The following is a 13,345-nucleotide window of genomic DNA, read 5'->3' as shown; positions in this document are numbered from 1 at the left end:
CTTTTAATTTTCTAAATTAAACTTACTGAATGATATTAAAGTGATGTTTACACCAGTTCTGCATTTTGAAATCTCGGCAACAGCTGGAGGTGTGTACTCCACAGCATGTTACTGTAATGTGTACAATCCTTGTCCTATACTTCCGGGTTTCTTCCCACCGCAGCCTCGCTTTGGTTCTTTAAAATGGCGGCCACGTGAAATAAGCGTATAGTGAAGGGGTCATATGACGTCTCTCAGGAGTTACTGGAAAATTCGTGTAAAATTTATGACTAGTCGCGTAAGTGTTGATGCCACAGTTCTGCAACAGTGTATACTCAGCTAAATCAGCTTTCTAAAATAAGTTTAGGTAAAAGAATGGAAAATCTTTTTCGGTTGTTCCAGCTACAAAAAAAAAAAACAAAAAAAAAAAAAAAAAACATTACATTCAAACAATTAAGAGTGTCTTTTTCTATTGAACAGAAATGAAGATATTTTGAAGAATGGTGGAAATGGTGATCATTTATTATGAAAGTCAATCCAACATTTTTTTTTTAATTTTTAGTCGTCTTTTGTCTTCAAATAAAATTCTCATGTGGCTTCTCGTTCAACGCGGTAGCCCTACATAACAAAAGGCCTGTTATAAAAAGATATAAAAACGATCAAAGTGCAAATGATTAAATTTTCCCTTGAGTCGTAGTACAATTACAATTTAAAAGTCGGATATTTCATTTAGCGATCATCAATATTTTTGTTCTGGGTTAAGTTATTTGACTACACGTCCCATACTGCTTTGCGGTCAGAGTCCCGGATGAATTCACGCCGGAAGAGAAGTGCAAGTCTTTTCCAGCCATCTTGTGGCATCTAGCAGCGAAGTGCTCGCTCAAGCCCCGTAGAATCGGAGGAGAATCCTGCTGAAAGGGGGCCATCATGCCCGGACATCTGCAAGAAGGTTTCGGCTGTGTCGTAACCAATCGGTTCGACCAGCTATTTGATGACGAAGAGGATCCGTTCGAGGTGTTAAAGCAGGCAGAAAAGAAGAAGAAGGACGCGACCGTCCCTGGTGCCGCCAAGACCGCCGCGCAGGCTGCAAAGCAGCCCAAAAAGGAGTCGCAGAAGGAGAGGAGAAACCCGCTTCCCGATAAGAAGGAAGAAACACAAGCCCCCGTTCCTCTCAAGAAAGATGGTAAATTTCTCATGCTTTAAACTCGTTATTTAACCACACATTTCCTCAGTGTTCAGCGTGCAAAACGCGCTGCTAAGCCCATGAGGTCACGCACATCACTATTGTTTATGAACTGCCTGACACCTCGAAAACTTCCAGCTTTATCAGCAAAAATCCGCGTTGGCTTCATGGATTGATATAAAAGCCACAGACTTAGGATAACCTGTTGCTGCTTTATTCTTTTCTAGATCTTCAAGTAGTGCAGGCCTAACGTTACTGATAACCATCAGTTTGTTTATTAAAATGTCAGATGTTTTCACCCGTTTAACTATGCAGACTAAAGTGGAAAAAACCCTTCTAAATATCTCTAACGTTAAACTGTCTAGGGTCGGAACAGCTCATTATCACATGGCTTTCAAGCATTGCTCGTGTAGTGCAGCTCCAACCTCGTGTTTGAGGCAACAGTGCCCGTCCTCTCGCACACGACACTCCCATTGAACACCCTCCTAGTGTTATTTACTGGCTTTTAAACTTCAGCGTGTGCTTTAAACCCGCTTCAGGCTGGTAGTAGTATTGAAGGAAGGCTTGTCAAAGTATTTTCGGGTGTCAGTGGCCCTGTTTGACCGATCTGGATGAGAGGAGGCAGTGGGATCGTGAACAGGTGCGCGCAGGCGGGACTGCGGGCGGGCGCGTGATCAGCTGTTGGGCTGCGCGCTAGAGCGTCTATTTCGGTAGGTGGAGGGTGGGATCAGTCAATCACAAGAGGCGCAGACCATTATTATCGACACAACGTGGAGTTTGTAGCTTGAGATGGGGGATTATTAAAAGAAAATTACTTTCTGTGCACAATTAAGAGAAAAATAAGCAGTTAGGCTGAATAAGAAGATTATAATCTGTATTGACCTACTACACCCCTTCATGGGCATTTGAGAGTTTTCTGGTAATAAAATGATAGTTCAGTTAGACCTCTAATTTGGTCATATAACGAAAAGTGTTCTTTCAGTTTACAAAATATGTTTCACAGAATGTTCACTCTCATTCATCTTATACTTACTATAAAAATGACGGCAGACGCCACAGTAAAAAATGAGTAAGACTACTTTGAAAGTTAAATAATTAAGAGTGAGCACACCTAGGCTCAATTAGGTTTGGCTACAAAAGCTAGATGAAGGTTCGAGCATGCAGCCTCTTGATCGGGCAATTAAAAGCTTTTATTCCCTAAACTCGTAATATAACATCTGATTATTCATGACAAAAAAGAAAACGCTTAATGTCTGATTATAAACAACAATAATTTAATGTCCATATTGTGTACATTTTAAAGAAAAAGCACAAATGTCTGAGTTTTTGTTTTTTAGTTATCATAAATGTAAAGCAATTTTCCCATCTAAAATAACATTTTCTTAATGTAGTTATTTACAAGTAAATTACTTAACTTAGTCTTGTGCACATAACTATTGTAACCCAAATGTTGAAAAGCACGCAGTGCAACCAAGATTCTTTACATTTTTTTAAGGAGGGCTTGTGGCTGACTTGTTTGTTTTTTTTTTTTGACACAATTTAAGCACATTTAAAAATGATTCACATGAAATTCCAAAGTGTAGTTTGACACGAATGCTGAATATGTTCATTGTTGTCCAGTGTCTGTGCTGTTTCTCTCCACAAGTTATTAGCAATATCGTGCTTTTTTTTTTTTTTTTTTTATAAATATAAACACATTGACTAGTCTCAGATATCTTTCAATATAGCTAAATACTTGCCCAACATGCCCATTTGTTGTTTTTGCCTTTTTAAGTAGTATTTCTTCCATCTTTGTATCTTTAAACCACCATCCAGGTTGTCTTGCCACCTTGTGGACAATCTAATTAGTGCATAAATTCATATGTATACCAATACATAATCTGGTTCTGGTGATGAAATTTGTTATTTTGAGCCTTGCACATACTGAATGTATACAATGGGCTTAAGTTTAAAAAAAGAAATTTCCAGCATAGGGCAAGTCATAATGTTGTGTTATGAGATGCTCGTTAATGTCAGTGGTGTTTTGTTGAATTTTGTGGTTCTTTTTTGAAGGCATGAGGAAGATGGGCCGCCGGCCGGAGCAGCAGGGTCAACAGGGATCCCAACAACAACAACAGCAGCAGCAGCAGCAGGCGCCTCAGCAGCAGGCAGGACAGGGGGAGGGTCGTCCACCAGCAGACAGGCGACCTGACAGGAGGCCACCACGTGAACGACGCTTTGACAAACCCGCTGATGAAAAACCTGCTGAGGGTGGAGAATTCTCAGTTGAGAAGTGAGTCAATTGACCTTGTTTTGTGTGTGCTAATACGTGGTTGATCCTCAATGAAGTTTTGTATTCACGCATTTAATAGCACCAGCAGAAATATGCTTGTTTGGGTTTTTAAATGCTTTTTTCCTATTTTTGTTTTTTCAAAATCAGCGCGAGTTTCTAAATGCTAGTGGTTCAAGTGCTCACATTTCAGTTCAAATCACATTACAGGTTTGAGTCCAGGAACACAATTTTTTGGATCAAATATGTGTTTCCATTTAACAAAAGTAAAACAAAGAAAGCATAAACAAATTAAGTATTATTTAATTTTTTTCCATAGTAAGAGCAGTCAAACAAATATAGGTACATGATGAAAAATACTATGAACAAAATAATGTAGAAATTTAAAAATCCAATGAGTGGTTCCCTATATCGTTTCATTAATAGTAATGACACTGGTAGTAACAGGTTTATTCAGGTCTAACGCACAGAGGCTGTGTTTATGTTACTCATTAGATTTTTTTTGCAGCTGTTTGTTTCAATTGTGACAACCAGTTGTGCGAGCTTGAGTACGTTTTGTGAAATAATTTAGGTTTTTATCATCTGTTCTGCTCAGTTTTGCCTCCTTCATGCATCTTTCTCATGCCACAGGGCCTACATAGTGTCACAGTTTTGATCTTAGCCTCGTTTTCATCATCGTTGTTTTACAGGGAAGTCAAGATTTTTATTTAAATGTATAACTCCACTGTCAATATAGTTTCAGTGCAGCTCTTTCAGAAATTTCTAGCCTTAAAAACAAAAAGCCCGATTAAACCGGGTGTCATGTGAGTCTTGAAGCGACAGTCATGGTTTGTATGGATCATGGATCTAGCATGGTGTATTTTACGCCTACTAAAAGCATGATCTTGAGGTGACTTGTCTAATTTTGGCACTATTACACACACTTTAGCTCACATTTGGTAGTCCATTGCTCACATTTCAACATTCATTCAAGTACTTTATGTAAAAAAAATTCTAATAGTTTGGAAGAAAAGTTCTGTTATTATTTAAGCACAGAATGTTAGGAATCTTGCTTTGTTTTTTCCCCTGCATAAACACAAATCTTTAATTAAGATTCAGTTTAAGGTGATTAAACAATGAGACGCTTCTCTAACAGCTCAATTATCTCTCCTCATCAGGACTATGGGTGACAGGCCATTCCGGGGTCGTGGAGGTCCCCGAGGGGGGCGCGGAGGCCGAGGCAGAGGTGTTGGCAGGACTGACGGCTTTGACTCACGCGGCAAACGCGAGTTTGACAGACACAGCGGCAGCGACCGATCGTAAGTCATTTGCATCCATATGTTGACCCCAATGATAACTCGGCCTGTGTGTGTGTGTGACATGTCAAAGCTAAGTGTTATTTTTTGTTTCAGCAGCCTGAAAGCAGAGGAGAAACGTGGAGGCAGTGGATCTCATAACTGGGGCACTGTTAAGGATGAGTTGAGGTCAGTAGAGCGATGGGCTTATGTTGATGATCTTAAGATCGCAGTTGAGATGAGATGCATTCGGAGTGGTCAATGATGCTGTTCTGGTTAGTTTTGTGAAATTGGATACATTTGTTTATTTACAGTGAGCTTGACCAATCAAACGTCACCGAGGACACCCCTGAAGGAGAAGAACACCCACCTGCTGACTCGGAGAACAAGTGTGTACACTTCAGCTTGCAATTAGCACAGCACTGCTGAGTCATTGCTTGTCGTTTGCTGCTGTCATGTTTGGCATTTGTTGCAACTTGAAATTTGCAACAAAAAACTGTGTGTGCAATATTAGCATTAGGGCTACACAATATATTCTTTCAACATTGATATGGCAATGTCGAGTTGGCATTATAATAAACAGCCACCACAGTTTAGAACATGATTTGCAAAGTTTATTATTAATGAAAATATTTCGTTTGGATGTGCTTTTAAGACCAGTGACGTTGTAAGATTACATGTTTACAAGATTACAAGTCAATTTAAACCGACTTTAAAGCTTTAGCAATAATTAATTGTATTTATTTAAACAATGACTGCTATGTTGTTAATTTACAAATGGTTATGGAATTTCTGTACCTCAGTAATGTTACATTCCAAAGAAAACCATACATATATATATATATATATATATATATATATATATATATATATATAATATATATATAATATTAATTGTCTTCAGTTCAATCAATCTAAAAAAAAATGCTTTTTTTTCTGAATAATTATGAGCAAAATATCGTAGGTATGGCAGGTTTTTCCAATATCGAGCAGCCCTAATTACAATTGATTTGGTAATAATGGCTCCTTTAAAATCACACGTTTATTATTATTATTATTTATTTAATTGGGGGATGTAGTGTTTTTTTACTTGGTTAACTGTGAGTTTTGGGACTTAATTGGACTATTCAGTTTAGCTCAATTTTGTTGTGATGTTCCCACAGGGAGAATGAGGTTGAAGAGGCAAAAGAAGAAGGCCCTAAGGAGATGTCTCTGGATGAATGGAAGGCCCAGCAGGATAAAGAGAGAGCCAAAGTGGAATTCAACATTCGTAAGGCCAATGAGGGAGCCGACTGGAAGAAAGGATACGTTCTGCACAAGTCCAAGGCTGAGGATGTAAGTAAAATGGCAGCTTCGAATCATTAAACATGCCATTATTGTTCGAAATTTGGTCTGTCTGTTTTGTGCTGAATGAGTTTTTGCTGCTACTCTACATGCAGTTTGCCTGGATGTGTGGTTGAAATGAAGAGTTTAGATGCAAAAACCTCTAAATGCCATCTGAAATTTTCCTCTTAAATTAGCATTTTTATCAGCCTCCTGTGTGTATGTTCAGTAACATCACTTTTATGGTAAAGAATAAGTTCTTTTCCCGGTCTATAAAGTAAAATGTCTCAACATAAACAAAGGAGGATGAGAATAATGTTCATTTCGATGGAAATTTTAGATGGCACTGAGAGGTTTTTGATTCTGTTCAAATATTAAGTCACTGTTCATTAAACATTAGATTAGACTGATGCTGTTTGATCTCTGAGTGTTTTTATTCCATTAACAACTTTGGAAAGTTTTTTTAACCAATTACATTTAAATTTAGTCCTGAAGTTTGTATAAGAAGGTTAATCTTTTTATTTTGGTATAATTCAATCGTATTTTCACCATAATTAAAGCCATTGACCCCCGGTATGACATAAAGAAGTAACGATTGATGTTTGAATGCAAGATCATTATTTAAACTTACACTAAAGACTTGGGAAAGCTTTGAGATCTTTAATTTGTTTTTCCTTTTGTTTCTTCCATTTTTTTCCCTCTTCCTTATGAGAAATGAAGTGGTAAACTGGTGTCTGGATGTTGGGAAATGAGCATTGTTGTAACGTATGTATCGCAGGCCTCTGCTGATGATGCTGCTGGTGACCATCACTTCCGCAAGCCCGCTAATGACATCACATCCCAGCTGGAGATTAACTTTGGAGATCTGGGCCGCCCGGGACGTGGTCGTGGAGGTCCACGAGGTGGCAGAGGTGGCCGTGGGGCAGCTGCTGCTACCAGACCACCTCGTGAACGCAGGCCAGACAAGGTACATGATATGTGCATTTCAGTATCTACAGGCATGCACGTTTTGTGTGTGTCAATTATTAATCTGTAAATCAATTTGGGATTTATAAAATCCCAGGGTTTTATATACATGAGTCATTGTTTCAAAATAAAAAGCTGCCTAGTGCATTCTGATAGATATCAAATGCTTGAATAATGCCATTCATAGTTTCTTGATGGGGGGGGGGGGGGGGGTCTTTTGCCAGATATTTTCAGAAATGAACCATAATTCCCGAATTTAAGACGTTTGACTTCTCATTGTTCCGGTATCTATCTATTTATTTATTTTATAGGTCGGAGGAGTGTCTGTCCCTAATGTGGACGACCCAGAGGCTTTCCCAGCCCTGGCTTAAGCTGCACAGACAGCTCTCGGCTCACCCAGGAGGATCACTCCTCCATGGGTCCTTGTCTACAAGGCTTGCATGCTAACGGATTCTTCAGCAGATGAAATGATGGAAGACTGTCATCCATGCCATTCACCCCTGAGGACAGAATTTTACCTGTTTTAGAAAAAAAGAAGGAAAAATTAAAAAAACAAAAACAAAAAAAACAACGGACGGACTTCTTGCTGTTATGAAGCAAATTATTGGTCGAGGTTTTGTATTTAGACAAGGTAGCAGGGATGTTTTCATACAGTGTTTCTTTTATTGTTTCTTTCTTTTGTTTTTCTTTTCAGAAATGATGCGTTGTTCATGGATACGTTTTGTACTGCTGCTTGAAAATATGCATTTCCAAAAATAGGTGTGAAGAGCGCACCAGTTTATCTTAAGGTGTCCCGTAGCTTGCTTGCTTTTTACACACAAATTCCTTGAAACAGGGGCCGCCCTTTTCTGGGATGTGATCTACAGGTTAGTCTTTTAATTTTTAAAGGTTACTGCATTTCTAAGGGAATTATAGAGCATTTTAGTTCTGGTATTAAACACCTCCCATCCCTGAAAGCAAGGCTTTAAAACCGTAAAATCATTTTGATTAAATGTACAATTTCTGATTCAGACCTTAACGCCGAGATGTAATTCAAATGATTTTTTTATTGAATGACCACTGTAAGCTTCAAATGGTGTCTTTGATGCCATTGCCTCTGGTAACTCAGGATAGTATCGTACTTGTAACGCAAAGTTCTGGTGTAAATACAACAAGCAAGTTTACACACCGCACTCCTGTTTACTGATTAATGTAAGCCAGGTTATGGATAAATCCTGTTAGAAATGATGTTTTCTTTCTGCCCCATTGCTTTTACAACAGCTCTACTGCATACTTGATCTGAAAGAAACAACTTCCTGTTCAGCGTGGAACAGCTGAGTGCTATGATAATGTGTGAATTCCTACCCTGCTATTAGACCTCTGTCAATAATTAAAAGATGGTCGATTCATACCGAGTGGTCGTGTGGACTTTAATTTCAAACATAGAACTGCCTCAAACTCTTGTATCAGATGGGTTGTTTTTTTTTAATATTGGACAGTTCATTTCAGTGCTGTTTATTGTTTGAGTAAACTGTGAAGTTCTTTTACATCACATTAGTTGAAGTAAAAAAACAAAACATTTTCAATATTCAATCAATAAAATAGTTCAGTTAATACATTAAGATATGGTGAAAAAGACTAAATAAACAATATATTACAATTATTTTTCATAGTCCATGATATAGTTTTGGATTGAAACAGAGTCGATGACATTAGTTTTTCTCAGCCGCTTTGGTATATTTCTCAGAATTTAAATTTACGTTTTTCAAAACAATGCGTACAAATAGCAAAACACAATGGATTACCTGCAAAACCCCTGCTCAAAATCCTTAATTTATCTCAAAACTAAATTTCTGTATCAATGTACAGGTCAGTGCCGTCAGAATGACAAGCCTTTGTCTTTATGTATGATTAAGACAGTCAAATTACTTAGTCATGTTGTCAATACACAACAGTACTCTTGAGGGGTGTTCTGATGTAAATTATGGCTATTTTAGTTTTTGCTGTTTATACTGTAATTTGTTGACAGACCTTGTCATTTTGATACAGAAAGGAAAAGACAGCAAGCACTACATAGCACAAAGAAAAAACAAAAGTAGAAATGTGATTATAGAATCTCCTCTGAGATGCACCTTCATTGGAAAAAGTCAAGATTCACCTGGCAGAAATGTACCGATTGTAGACAGATTTACGTAAAAACAAGAAATGGAAATGTAGAGAAAAATCCATTGACACCATGTTCAGCCATTTTGCATGTGAAAACTTATGCCATGAACATGTGATAAAATATTGTGATGGCTGAGACTATTCAACAGACCAAAATAATCAATTTTAATCAACATGACATAAGCAATAGATTATGCAGGAAACATCAGAGAAATAATCATTTGCATGGATGTACGAAAGCATTTGTAACTTGTTCAAAGTATTGAGAAATTGCTTCATGTGAAGTGACATGATGATGTGAAGATTGAACGGGTAGTTTTGAGAATTTCAATTCTGATCTGAGAAATTGACCATAAACTGAGAAAAACTAAATTAGCTGATGTTCAATTTTCAAATATATACTTTATCTGGTTATTTTTATATTGGGATACGTTTACTTGACAGTATCTGGTTATTTTTATATCGGGATACGTTTACTTGACAGTATTCCAAATGCTTTCACCAAAAAAAGGTTTTCTTGTTTTTTTTTTTTGTTTTGTTTTTTTTTTAATTGGAGAGATCGAGCTATTAGTGTTTATTTTTTCGCTTCGCACGCCGCACTCGTGAACTAAAATGAGGCTACGTCACCAACTCAAATGATCCAGCTGGGGGAAAATGGAGTCTGAGTTGCTACTTCGACGATGGCGGGAAAAGTAAGTTCTTACTATTAATTCTAGAATGTGTTCTCAAATTCGCCTTTGGAGTAGAGTTGTAATTAGTGATTTGCTTTTAATAGTGCGCTGTTAAAACACGTTTTCACTTAATTATTTCATACAGACCACAAGCTTGAAAATAAAACCTTTTATGTAGGCCTACTTGTTCAACTCACTTTTCCTCAGTGTTTTTCGGTTGTTTTTCGTTTATTTTACCGAAGGCAGATTACTACTTAAAAGTGTTAGCAATATACAAAAGTTGTCTATAATGCAGGGGTGTCCAAACATTTTTGAACAAAGGGTCAAAAACTAGAGCCATGGGCCTTAGGTAAACATATCATATTACATTAATGCTGCCATTGGTAAGTTCCTAATTAATTAAAATGATTAAAACTTTACTTTAAATCGTATTAACTAATGCAGCATAGCTTTTCAAATGATAACTTTTTGCAATTAAAACATAAGTGAACAGTGGAGTTTAATGCTAAATACACAAGCAGAATTTGCCTTTGCCATGATTTGCTCACCAAAGTCTCTGCATTGTCCTCTATCCATCAAGTCGCAGTATCTACATTTAAACTAAACCTGATTAATTCACACTGTTTAATTGAAGCATTTAATGTCACTTAGCTTTTAACAATAAAACAAGCAAACAAAAGGTTACGTTAGATTTGAAATGGCAATCTCTAAACCATCCACTCTTCTCAGATGGCAAGGCGGGCCAAATCAAACGTTAGCATGAGGCTATTGCATTTCTAAATAGTTTTATTAAACAGATTAGACTTAAACAAATGAATGAAGAATTGTTCTTCAGCAATTAAAAACAATGTGTTTTTTTAATAGTTGATGCAAATGCATTGACAATGTAATATATCCTGAAGAAATTATAACTATTGTGAGTTCCTGTTAACAAATTTAATGTTAAAGAGTGGAACCTTAAAGTAACCAGAGACTCATTTAATCATTCCTGGCATTATGTAATTTCTGCGTATTTAAGCTTTAATTTTACTAGTTTAATCAAGTTTAAACTTCATTGTGGGTGTGTGCTATTATGACCATTCCATTTCTTTTTCAATTGTAGGAATCTGGTTTATTGAATTTTGTTTGTTTAATTCTAACAAGTCTATAATAGTCCAATCTATAGACTATCTATCCAAAATCATATTTCCACCTCTATGGATCGATTCACCATCTTAGCAGCACTAAATTTTCTTTAAGAATACATATTTATTCTTCATTTGGACTTGATCCGTGCCTTTAATTGTTTACAAGCAATTTAAAACTTTATTGAACCATGATATTGAAGCTTTTGTTTCTTGATTGCTGTGTTGTGAACCAGTTGAAATGTTGCAGTGTTAAAGTGAATGGTTAGTGTCGGAAAGAATCTGAGTGTTTTGTGGAAAGAATGAACATCTGTAAAATATGTTGCATACTTTTGATTGGGCGGTTAATGGTGTGTTAGATCATTGGCATTTCAGAGATAAGAGTTTGAAGGCCATGTGTGCTGAAAGGATATGAAGTCAAACTTGCTTTTGTTTCAAACTTCTGCCAGTCTGTTGCAGCCTTCTAAACCAGATAATTCTGCTTTCAATGGTCCCCATTGAAGGTTCATTCCATACAGAAGAGCTCAACCTCAACATGTCCTTTAGATTGAAGAAAATTTGGAGGGTATAAGTGGATACTTTCTGTTTTCAGGATTCCTTGCATAGATTTGATTTGTGACATGTTTGATTTGTGATGCAAGATGATGGTTGATGAAATAAGTATACTGAAACTCTAAAGTGTGACTATTTCAATTGCAATTGTAACTGAAAATGACTGTGGGCACCAGTGAATACATATTTGTGTGAACCAACAAGTGACTAGGCATGGGACGATAACCGGTTTCAACTATACTGTGGTTTGGAAAAGTCAAGGTTTTAAAACCGAAAAAATGTTCTGCTATGTTGTTCCTACCATATATAAGACATTTTTTAAGTGTTTTTTGTTTTTTAGGACAACAGTATTTCCAGCAGAAAATATATCCAAATATGTCTTTTTCAAGTTGTAAAGAAATCAGTGTTCTTGAAACTAATCAAGACAGCAGAAGTCAAGTCAATGATATATTTTAATTATTTATCCGGACAAAATATTTGAATTGTTTATCAAAATACAATTTATTGTGTTTGGAGAGAAAAAAGTTTTTGTTTTTTTATCCAGACATTAAAAAAGCAGACATTTTAATACTGTGAAACTGGGCTTGGCGATTAATCAAAAAGTAATCTAAATTGACTTTCAGAACCTATAATCAATCAAATTTTTTCAGGAGGTTTTTTAAAAATAATTTTTCCTACGTGCCATGTGACCCCGTTCTGTTAAAGGCTGTGGCTGATTTATACTTCTGCAGCCACTTTGCAGCCACATCTGATCTCTGGTCAAGTAGGACCCTCTCTTGACCCTTACTCTGCACTATTGACAATGATTGAAAGTTGCGTCAGAGATGCTTTGAGACGGCATAATATCTATAACATTGAAATTATTATTTAGATTAAAATATTTGTTTACAGAAAATGCAAGAAATGCAGTTTAAAATATTATTTACAGGATATGCAAAAGTTATTTTATTTAGAAGAGATACTGCTTATTTTCTACTTTTAATATATAAAAAACTGAAAATAATTTATTTGCTTCCAAAAGTGCAAGTTATTAATTTTGGCTATATTTTCTAAGAAAAAGGGGATCATTGGTTTTAGGCAATGTGTGCTTTAATTTCATTTGTTCAATGGTAATGTTTAATAAATAATCATAGATAGTAGATGGTGGGTGTGTGTGTGTGTGTGTGTGTGTGTGTGTGTGTGTTTCCTTATTTTAAAATCAAGTAATGTACCCTTCATTTAAAAATCTCTTACTTGTAATATGTGAGCATATTTACTGTACAATCAGTGAATTACAGTTGAAGTCAGAATTATTTGAATTTGAGCAAGGGCATTTTCACAGTATGTCTGATAATATTTTTTCTTCTGGAAAAAGTCTTATTTGTTTTATTTAAATTAGAATATTATTTTTTTTTAAACAATTTTAAGGTCAAAATTATTATTATTATTAAATTATTAGCCCCTTTACAATCGTTATACAATGCCTAATTACCCTAACCTGCCTAGTTAACCTAATTAAGCCTTTAAATGTCACTTTAAGCTGTATAGAAGTGTCTTAAAATATCTAGTAAAATATTATGTACTGTCATCATGGCAAAGATAAAATAAATCAGTTATTAGAAATCAGTTATTAAAACTATTATGTTCAGAAATGTGTTGAAAGTTTTCCCTCTCCGTTAAACTGAAATTAGGGGAACAGTACATTACAAGGATAGTATATTCATAGAATTCGAAAAACAAGCTGAAAAGTGATTGAAAACCCCAAAAAGACTACAGCAAACAGCTAACTAGCATGTGCATTATGTGTTAGCATGTAAGAAATAACTATATTTATCAGCAGGTAAACTTAATAAAAACACACAATTGTTTTATTCCAACAT

The 13,345-nt window shown here is 36.0% G+C and overlaps 1 protein-coding gene across 2 annotated transcripts; it reads left to right on the top strand.

Annotated features, from left to right (window-relative positions):
• Nucleotides 1-800: 800 nt before the first annotated feature.
• On the top strand, nucleotides 801-8,384 carry serbp1a (SERPINE1 mRNA binding protein 1a). Of its 2 annotated transcripts, none has more exons than XM_056460115.1 (8): nucleotides 801-1,162; nucleotides 3,215-3,434; nucleotides 4,589-4,729; nucleotides 4,826-4,894; nucleotides 5,020-5,094; nucleotides 5,869-6,040; nucleotides 6,807-6,995; nucleotides 7,306-8,384. In XM_056460115.1, the coding sequence occupies exons 1-8, from the start codon at nucleotides 907-909 to the stop codon at nucleotides 7,363-7,365; spliced, it is 1,182 nt and encodes a 393-aa protein (XP_056316090.1). In that variant the 5' UTR covers nucleotides 801-906; the 3' UTR covers nucleotides 7,366-8,384. The 2 variants fall into 2 exon arrangements, with proteins under 2 accessions (XP_056316090.1, XP_056316089.1); XM_056460114.1 differs by having other exon boundaries at nucleotides 4,823-4,894.
• The last annotated feature ends 4,961 nt before the right edge of the window (nucleotides 8,385-13,345 follow it).

Source organism: Danio aesculapii, chromosome 6, assembly GCF_903798145.1.
Source record: "Danio aesculapii chromosome 6, fDanAes4.1, whole genome shotgun sequence".
In the NCBI taxonomy this organism is placed as follows: domain Eukaryota; kingdom Metazoa; phylum Chordata; class Actinopteri; order Cypriniformes; family Danionidae; genus Danio; species Danio aesculapii.
Note: the sequence above shows the minus strand (reverse complement) of the source record. Positions and strands in the feature narration are given on the sequence as shown.

Bases quoted from the DNA above. Each gene is read 5' to 3' on its own strand.
- serbp1a (XM_056460114.1), top strand. From the start codon at position 907: ATGCCCGGACATCTGCAAGAAGGTTTCGGCTGTGTCGTAACCAATCGG. The intron at 3,435-4,588 runs GTGAGTCAATTG...TCTCCTCATCAG, and splicing joins GGAGAATTCTCAGTTGAGAA to GACTATGGGTGACAGGCCAT. The intron at 6,996-7,305 runs GTACATGATATG...TTTATTTTATAG, and splicing joins GTGAACGCAGGCCAGACAAG to GTCGGAGGAGTGTCTGTCCC.